General features: G+C 39.0%; 1 protein-coding gene across 1 annotated transcript in view; it reads right to left on the minus strand.

Moving 5' to 3' along the window:
- IMPG2 (interphotoreceptor matrix proteoglycan 2) overlaps positions 1–20,330 on the minus strand; it is a 52,092-nt gene that overhangs the window by 10,649 nt on the left and 21,113 nt on the right. Inside the window, exons 5-11 of the mRNA XM_005425629.3 lie at positions 11,475–11,521; positions 10,926–11,017; positions 7,715–7,876; positions 6,593–6,651; positions 5,288–5,305; positions 3,113–3,357; positions 2,397–2,479 (exon numbers count right to left, since the gene is read on the minus strand). Of these exons, the coding sequence (XP_005425686.3) occupies positions 2,397–2,479; positions 3,113–3,357; positions 5,288–5,305; positions 6,593–6,651; positions 7,715–7,876; positions 10,926–11,017; positions 11,475–11,521 (706 nt within the window). The remainder of the gene's footprint in view (positions 1–2,396; positions 2,480–3,112; positions 3,358–5,287; positions 5,306–6,592; positions 6,652–7,714; positions 7,877–10,925; positions 11,018–11,474; positions 11,522–20,330) is intronic.

The following is a 20,330-nucleotide window of genomic DNA, read 5'->3' on the forward strand; positions in this document are numbered from 1 at the left end:
TTGAAATTTTACTCAAGGTTGAAATGTGGATGAATTAAATTTTCAGCTTAATTCAAACTGCATTTGAATGCTTTGGAAACAGGCCAGTGAAGGTACTTTTTTTCTTAAATGAGTTGTTTGCATGTAATGATCATATTTAAAAATGCCAGGTGTTATACCAGCACAATCTCATCAAATTTTTTAATTTATATGGTGATAATCAGTTGAAAAGTATATATACCATAGAGACATGTGCTCTAGCAATTTTATTTTTGGCAAGACTAGCCACTATAAATAAAGCTGAAAAAGAGTTACTGTACAAAATTAGAAATAAATTACACATATAAATTCCATAAAGAATGAATTAGGACTACCAGCAATTTCTCCTCAATACATTTATTTAATGTAAGCATTTAGTTGCCAGGGATTGCACCTCATCATTTATTTGAATGTGGATAAATGCTCCTATGGTAACTAACATTATTCAAAGATTCTTGTTGTAGGGCAACATAGTATACTAACAAGTTTAATATCATATTGGCTACTTCTGGTTTTCACCAGTGTAAAAGGCTTACAAATATGATAGATGGCTGTAGACACAGAACCCTTCTCCCTGATTTTTCATTTTCTGCTGCCAGAAAGGCATTGTAATCCTCGAGCCAGAGCATTCTACCTCTTACAACTCAACATAAACAAGAAAATACAGATTTCAAAAATCAGACCTGATTTTTGCTTTACTTTTAAAGAGAGCTGCAAAACTCAAAAGAATTAGTTGTACCACCTAGTAGCACTTGGATGGTGAAATAATAACAGTCCCATGTAATATGATATTTGTATGCTAATACAAATCCAGCTTATTCTCAAATCACCTGGGGAAAACTATGGCAAAATTCTTTTCCATAGGTAACAGTTCTACTTGAAAGCATCTACTTGAACCATAGAGGTTTGACATCTGCGGAAATAATTGATCAATTGTGTACTGTTTAAGCATATTTAGGATTTTCCTATATTTATCTGAATCTACTTTGCAAATTACCTGTGTATTGCAGATTGTACACAGCTGGTTTGGGGATATACTTGATACCTTTTACATAATCAGAGTTTTTGACTGAAGGTATAGAAGCCTTTATTCACAGCCATGATTAGAGAAATATTACTTCCACAATTTTTTGTCATAATAATATTCCCAAAACCCAGTTTAAAATTTATTATTGCAAAGCTACCACTACTCTAAAATATCTTCCAGCCTGCACACATGTCAGAATGGCAGAATTCTTTGTCTTACTAAAATAAACATCTACAACATTTTAGACTGCTTAGATGTCTCCAGTAAGATGTCTCCAGTAAAGAGAAAGCCCTTTTCTGAAAGCCCTTTTCTTAAATTCATGTTTATCTACACCATGTTTAATCCATTATGGCAAATCCACACAAATTTTCATTTTAGACATCAATGAGTAGTTTTTAAGACTCCGCAAAAGCTGTCATGAAATTAAGGACATTATACCTACGTCCATTCTAACAATATTTGCATTCTGTGAAAACAAATTTTGCTTGCATAAAAATTTCAGAAGCTGGCTAAAATTAAATGTGTCTGTACATAACGTACACATAACATTATCTCATAACGGACTGAGTAAGAACCTACCATCCAGCACAAGTGGATCTGGATTTTAGGGCATGATCTGAGCTCATTTCTTGTTGAAAGCACATCTGGGTTACAGAACAGAGTGGAGAGCAGAAACCAACTGCCCAGACAATGATTCAGCACTCAGAAGATCTCTCTGTTGGCAGAACTGACTGACTTGATCTCAGCATTGCTGGCACCTAACTCAGTATCTTTGCTAAAGTCCCTTTGTATAGACATGGTCAGGGACACCATGTCTCCTGTCCAATAGGGAGCTCAAGTCTGTGCCTTGGATTATTCCAGAGAGAGTCAAAGGACACAATTACAATTTCAAGAGAAAAAAAAAAAAAACAAAAACAGTGTCAGTTATTTTCCTCTGCTGGTATTAGGAAGATGGACATAATTTTAAAACCAAATTGAGAATTTTCTTTGAAATAAATACAGTAACAAAAGGAGCTTATGAAACTTAGTGTTTTATCTCTTCTAGCAGACAGCTGTAGGATTTACATCTATTCTTTCCAAAGAAAGGTAGTATCATGGAAGGAAGAATCACCTCTTTAGAGATGCTTACAATCAAAATAAGATGATCGCAGAAAACTGTTGGGCAGCAGACACCAGCATTGTCACATAAGAGGTTTCACCAGTTTTTACTCCAATATAAGGTGTGCCTTCATTAGTACTTACTCTGCATGAACAACAGGACAGAGAAGCTCTGACTGTTGGCTACAATTTTACCTTGCTGAACTAAGTTGCTCAGATGTGTCCAAAGGCCACTGCTCGGAACCATACTCACATCAAACTCCGGGCGCTCCAGCACAACTGGGTGCTCAGTAATCCAGGATGGGTCTTCTGATGTGGGGTGCAGTATTTCCTTCACTGTGGAAATAGAAACATTTGGGATCTAAAGGCTGCAGTAACAGTGTGAGGAAGTTGTGTTGGAAGATCGACTGAAAAACCCTCTCTGGTTTCAGATTTGTAAGTAAAATTTCTCAAAAATTTTGCCAGAGAGATTTTGTTTCTGGAAATGCCTCCAAATCACTGACAGAAAGTGAAGGGGAAAGATAAGAACAAAGGGGTGTCAGCACTCTTTCATCACCTCTAGCAGGATCGCTGAATATTCAGCAATAATCTGGGTATTCCCTTTGTGCTGCCTAAGGCCAACACAGAGCTACTAAATTGGAGGTCACCCTGATGCAATGTGCACCACGTGAACCACGTTTTCCCCTTTTATTCCTATTAATTTTTGAAAGTATTACTGAAACTGTGCACCACAAACCTCCGTTTCAAAATAAAAATTAAAATAAGATGGGGGACTAGGCTAATGGATCAAGAATAGGATGCTACTGCTAATGACTTGACCTGGTTAAGATCAGAGCAAAAGAGGCTATAACATGGTTGATTTTGTTCTGTTTAATTTTTCAGAGGACAGCTGAATAATTCACTCATCTGAGATTTATTTTATAAGAAGTCAGATGTGTGGCAGACCAATGCATCACAATTAATACCCACCATTAGTAAGCTGAAGAGAGTTTGGGTCTAAAGAGATGGAAGCATTTTCAAGCAGAGCATTTTTCTGGAGGATCTCAGCAATATAATCTCGGAAATCACTGATGGTGTACACAACTGTTGGATTATCCTCTATGCCCATGAAGGAGTTGTCCTCCACCTTGTTTGAATGGAGGTTAATCAGGTCCCAGGTGGCATTGCTGATGGCTTTTCCATCAAATGTGACAGCATAGTGAACTTCCACCCCACTTCAGTCGCATAAAGAGAAAGAATACAGATGAGAAATCCCAGGTTTTCCTAAGCAAGCAATCACTATATTTTTTCACAAGGGCCCATGTCAATACTCTTTTAAATATGAAAATACACATCTTTAAAGATTGAATAAAAGCTACTTGATTTTCACAAAGTTCTCAAGGGAAATGCTACCCAAAACTGACATCTGGTCTGGTGCCAGCCCCACATTTCTACTAGTGAATGGTAGACAGACCACAAGCAGATCAAAACACTGACTTTCTGCAAGTATTATTAGTGGGTCCATCAGCATGCAGTGGTGAGAGTAGTGATTTTAAGATCATACCAATAATAGGAAAGGCTCTGAGGTATGAATATATACACAAAAACATATTGCAACCTATAGTAGCAAGTGAGACCCCTAATCTCTGTCACTGTACAATGTTAACCTGCTTGAAAGAATGTTTTTAATGGCAATAAAATAGTATTTAATTCATCAAATTGCGAAAATTTAGCTAGACTCATTTGATCATGTATTGTATAACTTTTGTATCTGAGTACATTTTAGGGTTTTTTTTCATATTAACTCTCCTCCATTTTCTTAATTTTCTTCTCCTTAATACATCTGGATGTTCTTTTCCACACGACAGATTAGGCTGCAATCAGATTTACCATACACTGGGCATAAGCACAAGGGAATTTTACAAGATACAACACATTTTGGCTGCAGACAGAACACAGCAAGAAAAATTAAGTAACCTCTGAAGCACTAGAAACATGTGCTCTGAATACAGATTTTCCTGATTCCACAGAGCTGGACTGGATTTCTAAAACAATGGCTCTGTTCAGAAAAGTCTTTAAAACCCCAGTTCCAGATACAACAGAGAAAATTCACGAACACACTGACTAAACCCAGGAGCCTGAGGGTTTTAGAGCTTTTAAGCCCAGAGCTGCTGGCTCTGTCATTGACATGAGCCCACCATAGGCTCACCATGGGCACTAACTGCCAGCAGAGGAGATTAGAAAGGACAGCAGTAGTGAAAAGGCACAGGAAAGATGGAAGAGAATGTGCTCCTCAAACATGACATTTAGGTTTAATACAACTGTGCTGCCATTCATAATGCCTAACAAATAACTACAACACCATCCTCTTTCTGGAAAGGGCTGAATAGCTGGTGCCTGGAACATAGCCCTTGTGAACAGTTGCATATAGTTTGTAAAGAGATTTGTGTTTCTAACCTTTTTTGAAAAGTTAGAATGCTCTTTCTCTTTAAACTTGTTCATGGAAACTGGCTATGCTGAGACACACAGAGAACAAATTAATATATTTAGTAAATTAAGGCTGCAGTTCTTTTTCTGTCTTGTGACATTCTTAACATACTAAAGAAGGAAAATTCTGGATTCTTCACTTGCATATGTCTGATGGAAAACAAGTCCAGACTAATCCCATGTTCTGCTAAAGAACATTTATTGAAGTTCTACTAAGATCTGCAGCACCTCTGGCCTTGAAGCTAAGCCAACAGCCTTTGCTGGAGAACTGTGGGATTCTTATCTACTTGAATTTCAGTAATAATCATAATCCCATATCTATTCAAGACTTTGCTGCAAAGTATGAAGACTTTGAGTCATTGTTCAGCAATCTTGTTTTCTTCACAAAAGAAATTCTTATACACAAGTTACCTGAGTAGCTTACTTGTGTTTAGGATGACTTTTCCTGAGGTTTTTTTAATTCTTATTATTATGACTTAAATAAGCAATTTAGGTTCATCCTTAATTGAAACAGATCAGTTACTTGCAGTTTCTGGTAGAACTTTCTCTCACAATATTTATGTTAAAAAACTATCTTGCTCTGAACACAAAAATACAAATCCCAAAAACTATGCCCTCCAGCCAAACATGTTTTGCCCATCTGTATTATGACAATATCTATAAAAAAGTTGTCTTTACCTGTCTTCCTCGGAAGGGCTGATTATAAAAACAAAACAGAACAGCAAAACTTGTTAAATTAATGTCATAACTTCCTTTAAGTCTTAAAATTTTAATGTGTTTGCTTTTGTATTCTACAGAGCATAACCATTTGAAAACACATACAGGAAAATCCTTTTTAGTTGCATAGTTATTCATAGTTACTCAGCTACATAACAAATTGTTCTGCTTTTAGTGAACTGAGATATTTTCTATTGATCCCAAGGAATCAGCAGAGCTGAGCCATCTCAGATTATTGTAAATAACGCAGGTAAATTGCTGTCAGCATCAAGAAGATCAAGGCTCACTTCTTCTACCTAAAGGTTTAACTTACAACCAATGGGTTTTTGTCATGCACAGTAGAGAGCAGACTTTGCCAGAAATACCAGCCTTTTATTTGTCTTCTCAAATGAACCTAGTGCTTGTAAACCTACCGGACTGCAAATACCAAGATGGAAGATTCTGCTACCTTCCAGGCTGAAAACTGGATGTAGCCTAGAGACCTCTCTCACTATCATTGCTTTGTTACCTACATGTATGCTAATTAAAATACTCCAGACAATAAATTCTAGGAAATACAGCTTATAGTCTCAAAGAAAACACAAATTAACTTATGAAAGCACTCATTAGATTCTAAAAGTTATATTCAATCCATTCAAGAAAAATCACGATTTGTGAGCCCTGTACTCCAAAAGTCAGACATTTTACATTTGATGCATTAACTTAACAAATTTACTTTAAATGCCACTCTGAAGCACAAATGGATTTAAAAGTATATTTCTAGGAATACAGAGAGTTAAAACATTCCACATCATTTATCAAACTATCCCCCATCTCTTTTTTTTGATCCAAGAGAGAGAGACCTTTACATATCCTAAACACTAACCTTTAGAGCCATCCCAAATTAACATTAAGAATTTGAAAAAGAAATTTAAATACACCACTTTTTTCCAAAAGGATTTCTGTGTTCTTCCTTGTTTAATACTTGGATATATTAGAAATAGCAGATACAAATATATCTTTTAATTTTAGGACAGAATCTTGAACAATAATGCCTTGTCTTAAAAACACAGCAAACATTTCATGTCAAGAATGGCAGAAGGAAAAAATTAGTTCTGTATTTCTATGTCAGTTGCAAATATAGATGTACCAAATATGAGAGCAGGCAGTTAATACATCCCAGGAGCTCCCACACACACCTGACATCCTGCCAAGCATTGTGTCAGCACATTGCACCATCCTACATGATCAGGTTCAATCACCATATATGCATTAGGATCTTTTTACCTGTAATCCAGGACATGGATGCTTTTGTATCCAGGTAGTCCTTCAAATACGCTTTTAATCTATTTTGATGGAAAAACCAAAAAATTAATACAGGTTCCGTTCACTTCTGCTCATGTGGTGAAAAATTAGGAAGTGTTTCTAGCATTGTCCAAAAATGTATGTGAGTTGTTGTATTTAATAGGTAAAAAACAGTTAAATATTCTTTTCTTTATGGAAGAGTAGTTTTGGTGACATTGTTTCATTATTAGAAAAAGGGGAAATGAAAAGTATGAAGAACAATATCCAGCATTCCCCAAGAACTGCATAGAAACATTCCAAGGGGAGAAATGGAAAGAGGCTGCCAAGATAATCAACTGTGCTACAGGAAACAAAACCAAGACAGAGAATACTGAAAGTTCATGCTGGTTTAGAAAGTTTTTTAGCTTCCAAAGATCCTTGCCAGTTGAGGATTATTTTTTACTCTGTAAATTCTTGTTCCCCTCCCCCATATCCTTATTTTTAAACTGTCTCTGGTGAGACTTAAACAATCACAGTGCTGCTGACTTTTTTTCCGAGAGCCTCTTTATTCAAACTCAGAGAAAACCAGGCAAGGGATTAAAGGAGTGGGATATCCATGTGCCAGGTGGACTCTGTCCCATCCAACATTTTTACATACACACATACCATGGCATTGCTACTGGGACTCACAACTAGGAAAACTAAGATGTCTAGCCTATGCTAGCAACTTGTGAAAGTCATGGTGATGCTTTTTGGCTGCAATGAAGAGTACATTTCTTTCCCACTTGGCCCAGGATCTGGCACAGGGTTAGCCCCACTAAAAAGGATTCAGAGAACCAACCCAAACCAAATGGGGCTAGGAAGGAGGCAAAACTAGAGAAATATAAGCCTCACGATAAGCAGCCATAGGACAACTTAGATGCATCTCCAAAGAGAAAAGGCAGACACACACCCAGCTCCCAAAATATGATGGCAATAAAATTACCACCATTATAGACAAAATAAAAAAACAAATGTTGGAAACCATAGGTAGACAAAAATCAGCAGCCCTGACACAGATGCTTTTTGCTGCTATTGCTTTGCAGAGCCAGCAAAAGGAAAAATGAAGTTAGGGAAGGGAATCACCTGAGAAATGAATCGTTCAGACAGCAGTTGATACTCAGCAGCAGATGGGTCCTTCAGCTCCTCACTGTACTGTTCACCAACAATCAAAATGTTGAACTCAATCATCTGCTCAGTTACAGGTCTGACTATCTTCTCATCCTGCTTCTTTATCTCATTATTGATCTGGAAGGGAGGGAAGAAGGGAGAGAAGAGACACTTAATGTCAGGCGAATGCTGCAGTCCAGAGCACAGCGTGTGCATTGCAGGAGCCATCAGCACACTTGTTTGCCTGGCACTAACATGGAGTGCTCCTGAAGCCTCAGGGACAGAGGTGGCAACTAATGAGGAAGTCTACTAAGCAAGAGCACTTCCTGAGAATTCTCACATTGAATATAATTCTGTTTTCCATTTGGACACCTTTAGTGTAAATCCATCTCACTGACCTCAGGTACAAAGTGAAATACAGATGTGTGAGATGTCCATGAAGCAATTTAAAGTGCAACTGCAGCTACTCAAACATCTCACTTGAGCCCAGCCAGTGTAGGCTGATTTACCCAAAATTTACTCATTTATCACAAGGCTCCTACTCACTCTTCCAGCTGGAAGACAAGCTACCTTTGCCAAGTTCTACATTTGGAATAACACTGTGTTGTTCAGCCTCAGGAGGTGAAGGATCCCCCAGATATACAATGGGCACTGGGAATGGGAGTTCTGCTGAGCTAAAGCAGTGGGCTTCAACTGCTGTGTCTGCAAAAATGCCTCTTCATGTTTGTATTTATTTCAAAAAGCCCCAGAGCAGTGGCTGTGCAGTGCATCAGGGATGCATGGAGCTATCATGGCTGCCACAGGCAGCAGTGAATGCCAAGTTTTAATCCAATTTGAATGACTGAGCATGCTTTCTGCTTACTTCCCTAGTATTTTTAAAATAGCATACTATTCCTTGTGGTATACTGAAAGACACCAGAATATTTTTTTTTAATAGATATTTGTCTGGGAGTGAAGAGAAGGCTGGCTTGTTAACTTTAGCCAAATGTCTTTTGCTAGAGGTTTTGTCTTTGACTGTTTACATACATATTTTTTTGTTTTTTTCCTATTAAAAAGGAAAAATAGAGAGCCAGAAAAACTGATCTTTTAAATGAAGCTGCAGTCTTAAGTTATGCATCAGGCAGGAAATGGAAAAAAACTTTCTCCAGAAAATTTATCTGCCATCAGTGAGCAACTTCTACATTGCTTAGGAATCCTCTAAATTTTTTTAGTTAAATTCTCTTTCCAGCCCCTCACATTCCTTTTTCACTGAATAACTCTGTCCAAAGACCATAAGGACTGGTACATTACTTAAAGTTAGTTAGCATTTGAGAGACACACTTTTAGCAGGTATATATATAGTGCTATGATTTGACTGTTTGCAACACCATGTAGTTTAAATAATTTATCAGCCCCCCAAAACCTAGTACAGTCACCATACAAAGTGCAGAAGATGATCTTTGCTCACTCTTGGCCTTGTAATCAGCAATGCATTTTGGCTGCTAAGAACAATGAGGTGGGATGTAACTGTACAGAGTAAAAATGCTGTAGCAGCAGCAATCTAATTCTAGTTCCTTTCCCATTTACTGAGTGGTCCTATTCTCTGCTCCAGTAGAAATATACCAGGCAGTTCTGTTTCAAAAGAAGAATAATGCTGTTCTTGGAACCAAACAACAAATGTTCTTGGTACATAAGGCTGGACCCTGCACTTGAGTCAGAAGCTGTCTGTTCCATATTCTGTATTTATTCCAACATCAGAGCTCCACTCAGCACTGAAAGCTCTAGAAGAAAGCAGTTTGGTTCAGCTTTGTTTCAGGGTCACGCTAGGTTATTGAACAATATGGCCCAGTTAATCCCAGTACAATAAATCAGCATGTGAAACTTTGTGAGCTCTGTGATCCATTGAGAGCTTCATTTTGATAACAAAAAAAAAAAAAAAAGCCAGCTGATTGATAACACTGGTTTTCAACATTTTCTTCAGTCATGTTGGCCCATGAATACTGCAATTGGCTTATAGAGTGTGGAATTAAAATTTAATCTGGAGGACCTGATTCCTAGAAGCAAATACTGCCCTGGAATCTATGTGGTGGTCAGCTCACTTCTAAAGAGGTTTCAAATACAGGGTCTAGACTTCCCTGTGTTGTGAGCTTTGGTTAAATATCACAGAAAGAGTGACTTGTAAGATGTTAAATACAAGTTCACCTACATCAACAGAGGAAAAAGAGCAGAGTATCAGAGTATTCAAGGCTGTCCAGGCCACTTCTCTGCTGCCCAACACAATTGTACTCCATAGACCCTTGAAACTCTACTACAGCACCTAAGGAATATTGTGCTTCCACAGGAATAATAGTGTTCTACATTATCCTTGGAGCTTTCAGAGCCACTAGGCATGCCCTCTCTAGTCCTATGACACTAACAAAATCCTCTCCTGATAGTTCAATTGATATATTAATCTCCCACTGTGGGGGAAGAGGTATTTCAAAACCTCTCCAAATGGAAAAAATATCTGCCCGGGAAAATGTCTTAAAACTTTAGAAATTCACACCCTGATTTTATTGATGCTGTGATGATGCTTTGTCTTTTTTTTTAATATACCTCTTATGTATTATCAGTATCCTTGGCATGCATACTTTTAATTCCTTAAATCTGATACCTTAGCATAGTCCTGGTATTCTGTTGGGCCAGGAGACCAAACACCCTCAAGGCCTCACAGCTGGAGGCCAGAAAGCCTTACACTATCTTGCGAAACCAAGGCCCCCTCTAGAACACATCCTGTAGACCAGGAGAACACTTGGGGATAGGGGGATGTCACACTATTCATTCAAGCCTCTCACTGGAACTTCTTTGTTAGATATACTAATTTGCAAGGTCTGTAAGATTGTATATGTGATCTACCATGAGTGTGCATTTCAGTGTGTTCCACCTTGGCAAATTACTGCACCATAAGAATCCTTATTAAATACTGAGGTAAAAACTTTACTTTGTACCCCGCAGACAAGGGGTACTTTGTACCCCTTTACTGTGTCTGGCTCTTAATTTTAGGACCAAGAAAAAGGCATCACTATGAAATCCTAGTTTGTGTTAACATCACTAACAACATTACCATATTAACAACACCTTAAATTGCTATTAAAATGTAAATGACCATAGACAATATCATGTAGGGAAGGCAACAGAATGTTGAACCAAATGAAAAAAACCCACTCACAGTGGTGTCCACATTGTCCTGCTCATGGATGGTGTCCCCTGCAGGACTCTCGACAGAGACCTCATGAGGGGGAGGAACATTGGCAGCTGCATCTGAGTTTGAAAGAGAACAGTGTTATTTTGTTTGGGTTAGTTTGTTGTTCTTCTTTTTCTATATACCCACAGAAGCAGTTCAGCAAGCATAAACCAATAGTCAAATTTGATTCCTGTTTCCATCATCATGACAGCAAAAGCATAGGAGACACATGGAAAGCCTGAGGAAAAGTATCAAATACACCAATCACTATAAGATGCTGACATTCTGCTAAGCAGATGTATTTTTGGAAACATGAACTTAGGTGCAGCAAAATCAGCACAGAACTAATTTCTTGAGTAGGATTTTCATGATTCATGAAATAACAAAATGTCAGCACATAACATGATCTCCAGATTACAAATGGCATTAGAGAGGTGTGAAAATTCAGAGCTCTTTCTGAAATCCAAACACATGAATTCCTCAAATTTCTGGTAATTCAGAATCAGCCTTAACAGCAGTTAGATAAAAACTGACCTCTCAGTGTGGTAACATCAGCATCCAAAGGTGGAGTAGGAGTCCCACTAGAAAAAAACAAATCAGAAATTGAAGCTGGATATGGTAAGAGAAATGTAGTTTTTTATATTTCTGTGATTCTGATACTACACCAAGGAGCACATGTGCAGAAGAAATTTTTCATGGTACCACTTTTCTCACACTTTCATAAAAATTAGGCTAAGTGTTATTTCAGTCATATTTTGCAACTTAGATTTTGGGTCACTTGCATCCTACAACACATCATGTGCATCTCTAGGTTGCCAAGTCTCTTATATCCCAAATGACCTGGAGTCCCATACAAAATACATTTTGCCTTCTAGTTCTGTAAAGAAAGCAAATGCAAAGAAATAAACCACAAAGATAACTGATAATACCCTATAAACTACTCAGTTTTTAAAATCCTCCTCCAGTGCACTAAAACACCATACCTGCACTGAAATCACTGCAAGAAGATGGGTTCTTTCCATAATTAATTTTACTCTGCTTATTTGGAAATCTTTGAAACACACCAGTTTCCAAACCCAGTTATGGAATTCACACACACATATAAAACGATGCTGGGCCAAATGTGAAAAAAAGAAAAATTACATGAAGACTGTCAGCCTGAAGAAAAATGAACAGCTTTGACAACTCTTACAGTAAACTCAAGCTGCCTGGAGCCAATTCTGTAAGCCTGGAGCAACTGTCAAGTTACCAAGAGTGGGAGACATGCTCTGACAAAAACAAGTCTTTCCTGGATTAAGGGAAAATTATTTTTTGAGTTTGCCGTATTATTAATATATAGAGCACAAGCAGTAAGACTGGAGGTTTAACCGCTGGGGAGAAACTGAACATGACCATTACTGAAGTTAGGGTATTGAGATATTTCTCTCATTTCTAAAGGATCTCCTTTTTTATTGGTGATCATACTTGTGCCATGAAACACTCATTGCAGCAAGTATATGCAGCAATATATGCAATGTCAGCCATGCTTCCTGGCCTTGCCAGGTTTGTTTTGTGATTCACATACTCTACCACTGGTCTTGCAGGATAGGTCCATCCTATCCTCAAGCAAAGCTCTACTCAAATTTGCTATCTTGCCTCCTTCAGGCTGTATAGTCAGTCTTTGCATTACCCCAAAAAAGGCTTCCAGCACCAGCCAGAGAACCAGACTCACAGTTACACTCTGCAGATACCAGAGCACCAGCAAATGATCAGAGACCACAGTTTCACTGAGTTAACGTCTGAAACCCTTTCTCTCTCTGCCCCTCACATAAGGCTTATGTGCCAATAAACACACCTGAAGGCAAACCTGATGAACTTTCTATTTGAATCAAGAATCTTTTCACCCATCCTTTCCCAGAAGGCATAGTCAATCCTCCACAAAATAATTAACTATACCAAAACATAGTTCAGGGAATGTTAAACTGACAGGGTGAGATCTCCACAACAATTCTAAAATACTAACAAAAAGTAAAAATTTCCACATGAAAGAATAAGAAAATACTTATTCAAGGATTAAAACAGTACCTTCATGTAATTTTTTGCACAAATAAAATCAATTAACTCCATGCAAGCTTTGAAGTGTAGTTGTGCCTGCTTCCATCTCATGGACACTGGTACCTTTTTTCAGCCAGCAAAATGCAAGACTGCTTCTGAGTTTGCCAATTCTTTGGCAAACTCAGTAAATCTTCAAATCATTTCCAAAACTGGAAAATTTTACTAAAAAGTGTAATTTAGACAAGATAGCCTCTCTTAAGGATATTTTCTTGAGAATGCTGGTTATGTTTTGGAGGGATTTAGTTTCTTTACTCCTTTGTCATCTTAGAACTGCAATAAAAACTATTGCTTAATTATTACTTGGTCTGATGAAACATTTTCCAATTAAGTTCACCTAACTTCAAGATGCCTCTTTTACCAGTTTCAATAGGAAGGATAATACATTTATAACAGAGTGTCACCAAATTACAGCATCAGAGCATTTTTGTGCTTCATGTTCAGTGTTCAGAAGCAAGAATGGCTCTACTTTTCAGAAGAGGTGAACCAATCTGGGATTTTATTTCTTACAAACTGTTCGGTGTAACTAGGGTCAAAATAGAAACTCATCAAAAGGAAAGCAATGAATAGTAAAAGCTCTGCTACAGGATTTTTAATGTTCTGGTCCATTCAAACCTATACCTAGCCACTAGCTGATTCTTGTATCCACCTCCTTTTCTAAAGAAGAGGGCAACAAGACACACGATTTGCTGTGGGAAGCCCTGATGCCAACCTGAGACTCGTGGGACTTGCTCCAGGTGGCCACAGATTGGTGCCCAGTATCCTTTGAGGGGCCTCCAGGCACTGCTGACCTCCAGCTACTGCCCCACAAGGCACAGGTCACCCATGCATCCCACATTGTCCCTGCCAGCATTCTGCACACTTGTGCTGCAACTCAGGATATCTTAAAAGGACCAAAATTACTGTTTGACTGACTGAGCACCAAGCTCTGGGGTGGGTTGGCCTTGGCCAAGGGCCAAACACCCATCCAGCCACTCTCTCACTCCCTCCAGCTCCATAAGACAGGGGAGGAAATACAATGAAAAGCTTCTTGGTTGAAATAAAGCCAGGAAGACCACTCACCAATTACTTCCATGGGAAAATCAGACTCAGCTTAGGGAAAACTAATTTATTGCATGTTTAAGTACATTTGAGTATTGAGAAGCAGACAAACATTAAGACACCACTTTTTCTTAACCCTTTCCCAGGCTTATCTTCACTCCTCTACCCAGTGCATGCTCCTTCAGGAAAGGTCTGCTTGCACCGGCTCTGCTTCCCAGCTGCGAGGGAATACATGATTTGCCATTGTGCAGTGCCTTTGGCCTTGGCATTCCCCACACCACCGTTTCTCATTCCTTTTGCTCCCTCTTTCTCTCCCTGTGCCATGTTTTTGCCCTTGCTCACACAGGCTTTCTCTGAGCTGCCACTGCCCCCCTTGTAGGGCTCAGCCCTGCCTATCAAAGCTGTTAGAACCACCCCAGAGCAGCCCCAGACCCACCCAGACAGGAGCCCCCTGAACTAAGCTGCTTGAGTTTTTAAAGGAAAAATCCTCAAAGTAGACAAGAAACCCCAAACAAAATGCTGTGGCATTTATCACACTTTCAAAAGAGGAGCAGTTTACAAATTGAAAGGCCTAATATCTTTCTCAATTCCTTCTTCTAGGTCAGATTACTGGTCATAGACACATCAAAGTGAAGTTCTCCAAGTTTCAAAAGTCCAAGAGGACTTTCTCTGTCACTGACCCAACAAATGGCAGCTCTCCAACAGGGTGCTTCTGTCACAAGCATCACCTTAGGCAATGGTTTAGCCACATGGTGACAACCACAGCCCAAGCCAGGCCTTGGGGCAGCCAGGAGAGTGCTAAAAGGTGAGGTGAGAGTAAGGCCAGTGTCAAGGGGAGAGGTAAGGTTGTGTAGCAAACAGACCTTAAGCAACAACAGACCACACTCTTTGTCAAGACCAGGTAATATATTCTTACCTGCGCTGAGGGGCTTTTAAATACAAGCCCTCAGGAGCTACCAAATTTTCTGACAGAATTCCACTGCACAGCTGGCTGAAAATTAAAAACCAAGCGCTCAAACATCACCTACTAAAATCCTAATAAATCTAATCAAACCAGCCAAACACCAAATTTGGTCAAATGATCAGCTACCACTTTTTTTCAAGAGGACAAAAATATAGTTTTAAGGACCTTATGCTGTAACCAAGCTCACTTTATGCACAACATTGGCTTTTCATTACCTTACCAGAATGATGAAGTTTGCTTTCTTTTTGCCTTCTACTTCCCCTTAACATTTTTCAAATGCCTACTTTATTGATCACCTAAAAATGCATCAATTGTACTGAGCACCTCTAATGAAGTCACTCAAAATGCACATGGCTATGCAGATACTGGATTGTCTGAACACATCACTTCTCAAGGTAAACAAAGATTCAAATTCACGCTCACTTACACCACTTAAAATATACAGGATTTTTTATGGTTTTGCCCCAGGATTAATCCAAGGCCCACACTTGATTTTTAATTCTACCTACACAAGCAAGCCACTCCAGGTAGAAGGACTGTATTCCAACAGGAATTTATCGTGAATTTGAGACACAGACACATGAAATGTAATTTCCATTGTCCTACCTGCATGAATGATTCCCTGGATCATCTTGGCTGAGCAGTAAGCAAAATACAAAAACATACACGTATGTATGGAGAGGCAGGAAGGAATCATGGACAAGCAGATGTCTAAGCACCAGAACAAACAACACTGCACTTGTGTTTCCTTGCAGAAACAAGCAGTTTCAGATCACACAGCTCTGTTAGACACCAGGATCTGGGCAGGTGTAAGGCAAGATCCATAAGGGCCTAGGAAGCTGATCTGAAGCAAACAGTGCTTATGGACAGCCTATACATATTAATGCAGCAATCACACCTCACAAACACAGCCTACATTCCTCTTTTTGTCAAGGCCCGTGGTATGTACTTCTGTGTGACATCAGTCATGTCAGGAGAAGACATGACAAGTTCCAGTCCACCAAAGCATAAACAGAGTTCCACTGACTCATAGGCCTGAACTGGTTCTTTATGTGCAGCCGTACTGTGTTATGAAGGAGAACCAACACTCTGGACCTGTCAAATGGGCCATCAGTGATACCATTTCACAGCTCCCCGTGAAGTTCTATGAAAGTATTAGTTAGATTTTTCTCTACATTTCTCTTCAAAGTTTAAGACAAACTCAACTCTGTGGTTGAAGATAGTAACATCAGATTTGTACCACATGTTCTGGACATCCACCAGTTTATCCATTATTTATAAGATTGTTGGTCAGTTTGAATGTTCTAAAGTCTAACTGGCTATGTCAAGCTTTTCTTTCTCTTGAACAATATTACTTCAATTCTCAAGTTGCACAAAGGTGAGAAAAATTTGTCTGATTTTCTCATTTTTAAATATTTCAAGCACACAGTGTTGAACCAACTAGCACGGAATTTAAGAAGTATTTTTATACAATTTCAGAATGCAAGACAAAGCCTTGTATTCAGATTCTCTTACTTTTAAAATTTATATGCATTTATCTTAATTTTCATTTAGGTAGTTCTCAAATTTTAATCTCTCTTGGTTCGAATTAAAACAGGACAAACCTTTCTTACTTGCTACCAGACAGTAGGGAGCACAAAAGAAAATATACAACCGAAAAGGAACAGTGTGGAGCTCTTCACAGGTGGGAAAGCTGTGCACATGATAAGAAAATGACTAAATGAGGAATATCACTGCCAAGTCCACATGCAAACTGTAGAGAAACTCAGGTAGGTTTCTATATCACTGCAGGCAGAACTGCTGAACTGATGAAATTATCCCAGCACAGAAGACAAAGCCTTACTCTTTCATGAAGAACATTTAAATAAATAGTACAAAAGCCAAATTGATACATCATCATCCATTGTTACCACCGCTGATAAAATATGGATTCCAGATTTGCCAAGGCAGAGAACATGGACAGAACACAGGAGGTCTGGACAAGATTTACTGCAACTAATTTCAGTGAGGTTAGAATCAGCAAGTACCATCAGAAAGGAGAGGTGCCTCTACATATTTCACTTTACATTAAAAAATGCTCCTGAAGAAGTGAAAAAGTAGTGTGTTCTATTCCTCCTTTTCAACTATCCTATCCTCTTTATCTTTTCATCAGTATGCTGTTGTGCATACAGCACTCAAGGCTATGACATAAAACTCTTGTTTTCCACTGCAGCAATTTTGTGCTACATCTTTGCTTGCAGCAAATTCTCAAGATCTGGCTTTTGATCCCCCAGGAATCAGACAAAAGAACTATCCTATTGTCAAGAGACAGACTCCAGTATTAAGAGACAGAACTTCATTGTGTGAAGTGCCAGTGGCCTACTGAATAAAGCATCAGCTGATGTAGTGCTCTGCCAATTCCACCTGGGGCAAAAACTCTACAATGTCCACTGTGCTGCTGTGTACACATGCAGATCATGTCCTTTATGTTTCTTTTCCTTTTGAGGCTTTCTCCTTAGTTTAATCCCTCAGTTCCTGAAAGGCCAGGCTAGCTGGGCATTTAACCTATGTGACTGCATGCTCTAAACCTTACGGGAACAAACCTCCGTCCCGCTGTTACGCCACTGTCAGTAATGCCGGATTGGGAGTTATTCCAGGAACTAAACCACAAGAGCTCAAGGCACCTTTCCATAGGCTGCTTTAAAACAATTCCAGCATTTAACTAGATGAAGTCAGCTTTTTCCAGCTAGAGGGAGACACTATATTGACATCTAGGTAGGATTGTATGAGTTGTATTAAAATACTCAAGTCACAGCTTTGATTCTACAGCTGTTTACAGCTTTCAGCCAAGTTTTTATTTGATTTAGAGAGGTAGTATAGTTAAAATGACTAACAGATATCAAGGGCCTGTCTTCCATTCCAGACCAACCCCAAATTAAGGAATAGTTTCAAAGAAAAAAAAATGTTTCACAGAAAAAAAGAGATTGGTCGAAGCTTGTGGAATAGTTTCTTGTGTGAAGGCTATGGTTTAGAACCTATGGCAAAATTTCTCTTGTTCTTATCAGTGGGAAAACAGACGGAGAAATATGCCCAGTGCCAGGCCTCCAAAGTGAAATAGCTGCTTCTGCACAGTCATCAGAGACACTGGATCTCACCACAGGACACATCAGAGACTTCAGCTAGACCCTCACTTCAAAGCCCCATCTGGAGAAGCCTGCTCTTCCCTGGCAGTGTGGGAATCTCACCTGAATATCTCATCTAGATACTGAGGACATTTATGTCCTCCCTCAAGACAAGACCAGAACAGTCGTCCATTCTGACACAAGAGACACAGCTGGGTGACAATGCTCAGGTCCTGGCATTGCCCTGCACTGAACCAGCTTGGTCAGCAGGTGAGAACAGCAGTGCCCAGGAGAGGGTAGAACTGCACTCACTTTTCTTTTCTGTAGGAAGGACTTGACACTTGATTTACCATCCTGCACCTTAGAGGCTGATGGTCATCCTGGGTTGGGTACTTATGCAAATGTCTTACAGAATATTTTTAGAAGAACATTTATTCTGATCTTTACTGGGAGGTGTGGGTAATTTTTCAGGGAATAACACTGGCTGTTGGCAGTATTGAGATGGGACAAGACATCTGGAGTTAGCTATCTTCTACCCATGACAGAAAATGATGGCTTTGTTGTTTATAGGACTCTGGTTTACAAACTTCACATCTTAAGCCATAAATGCTCTAAGATGTCCAGAATGGTCTTAGAGTAAGTTTGGATTTTATAATGTAAAAATTATTTCTACTAATTTCTCCTGATGTTCCATTACCCAGGGCAAGTCTATCTGTTTCTGTCACTGCTTCACCCTCTATCACCCTCCTTCTGCTATAAAACACTACAATTTCCAAGCACAAGACAAACAACAAATCATACAGGAAAAGATACATTAAACCCAAAATTTAAACTGGCAATAAGAAAGATCCCAACCTGAAGCTATAAACAACCTGAAGCAATACATACTGAAATAAAAGCAGGGTATTTTTGAGACAGATGCAACACAGCCCCACGGTGAACTGAGTTTGGCAAAGTTTGCCAGTTGTCTACTGGAGCCCCTTTAATGTTGCCATGAAACACTTCATAAGATGGTTTTTGGACAAGTACAACATTTATCACTCTGATCCACCTTTCAATCAAAAGCTGGTCTTTTTGCACTGTTCCTTTGCTTAGCCCAGTACTTGCAGACTCTAGATGCATTGACTCGTATTCCTCTCATGTATCCCTACATTTACTAGATTTCCTGAATGATCACACAGAGGGATGCAGTAGGTTTTCAAACTCAAACTTCTTAAGAACAGATAGACACTACCCAGCTGACCTAGAGACTTCAGGGAGTGCTCTTGACAAAGCAGCACTCAGCTCCACAGGACAGAGAGAAACCAACCTTTTAGGAAACACATTTGCCATTATCATCTTACATTATTAATTTTAACTTATGCTGTGGTTATGAAATCACAATGATGATACCTAATTTGAGAAGTTGTGGGCTTTTCTAAGAAGTCTGTTAAATCATTACTCTTCCTGGTATTTTAATTACTCACATTCAGCATAGCTTTATGTGTCCTGTAAAGCAGAGAATTGAACCTGCCAGTTTTTCAGAGGAGTTCAGCACCAGATAGTCTGGGTTTGAATTACCCTAAAAATAACAGCTTAGATTAAGTTCTGAGTAGCAATGGAGCAATAATAATTTGAACTTGTTTTCAGTTCAATAAAAGACATGACAATAACAGGTCCAGTTCAGGTTTGCTTTGCTACAAAGATGCCACAAATCAGTTTTCAGTTTTATTGCCTTGTTAAAAGTGTGAGGAGCCCAAACAGCCAGTTCCCTTGTAACTGTTTATGGAATACATCTTTTGAAAGTCTTTCAAAATAGCATTTCAAAACATTCCATTTTCTTTTTTTGTTTTTGTAATGATGACCAGGACTACCTGAAAGCCTTTGGGAAAGATTTTCGAGAACCAGAACACTAACACAAGTAACTATGGGCACACCTCTTTCCCAGAATAGATTTCCCCCACTAAACCTCTTCAGGTAAATAGCCTGGGTCTGTGCCTGACAGCCAACAAGGTGATGACACACTTAAGCAGAAGTACAAGCCTCAGATTGGCTGAGATATTTTGAGCATGCCAAGCATGCCAGGACAGAGGTTCACATGCAAGAACCACCAGATTTCTCCACCACACTTTTCTAAACATATTTTGCACAAAGGTGAATGCTGTCCATCTTCAGTACACCAATCAATGCCAGCAGCAGCAAGAACCAGAGAAA

Source organism: Geospiza fortis, unplaced genomic scaffold, assembly GCF_000277835.1.
Source record: "Geospiza fortis unplaced genomic scaffold, GeoFor_1.0 scaffold131, whole genome shotgun sequence".
NCBI lineage: Eukaryota > Metazoa > Chordata > Aves > Passeriformes > Thraupidae > Geospiza > Geospiza fortis.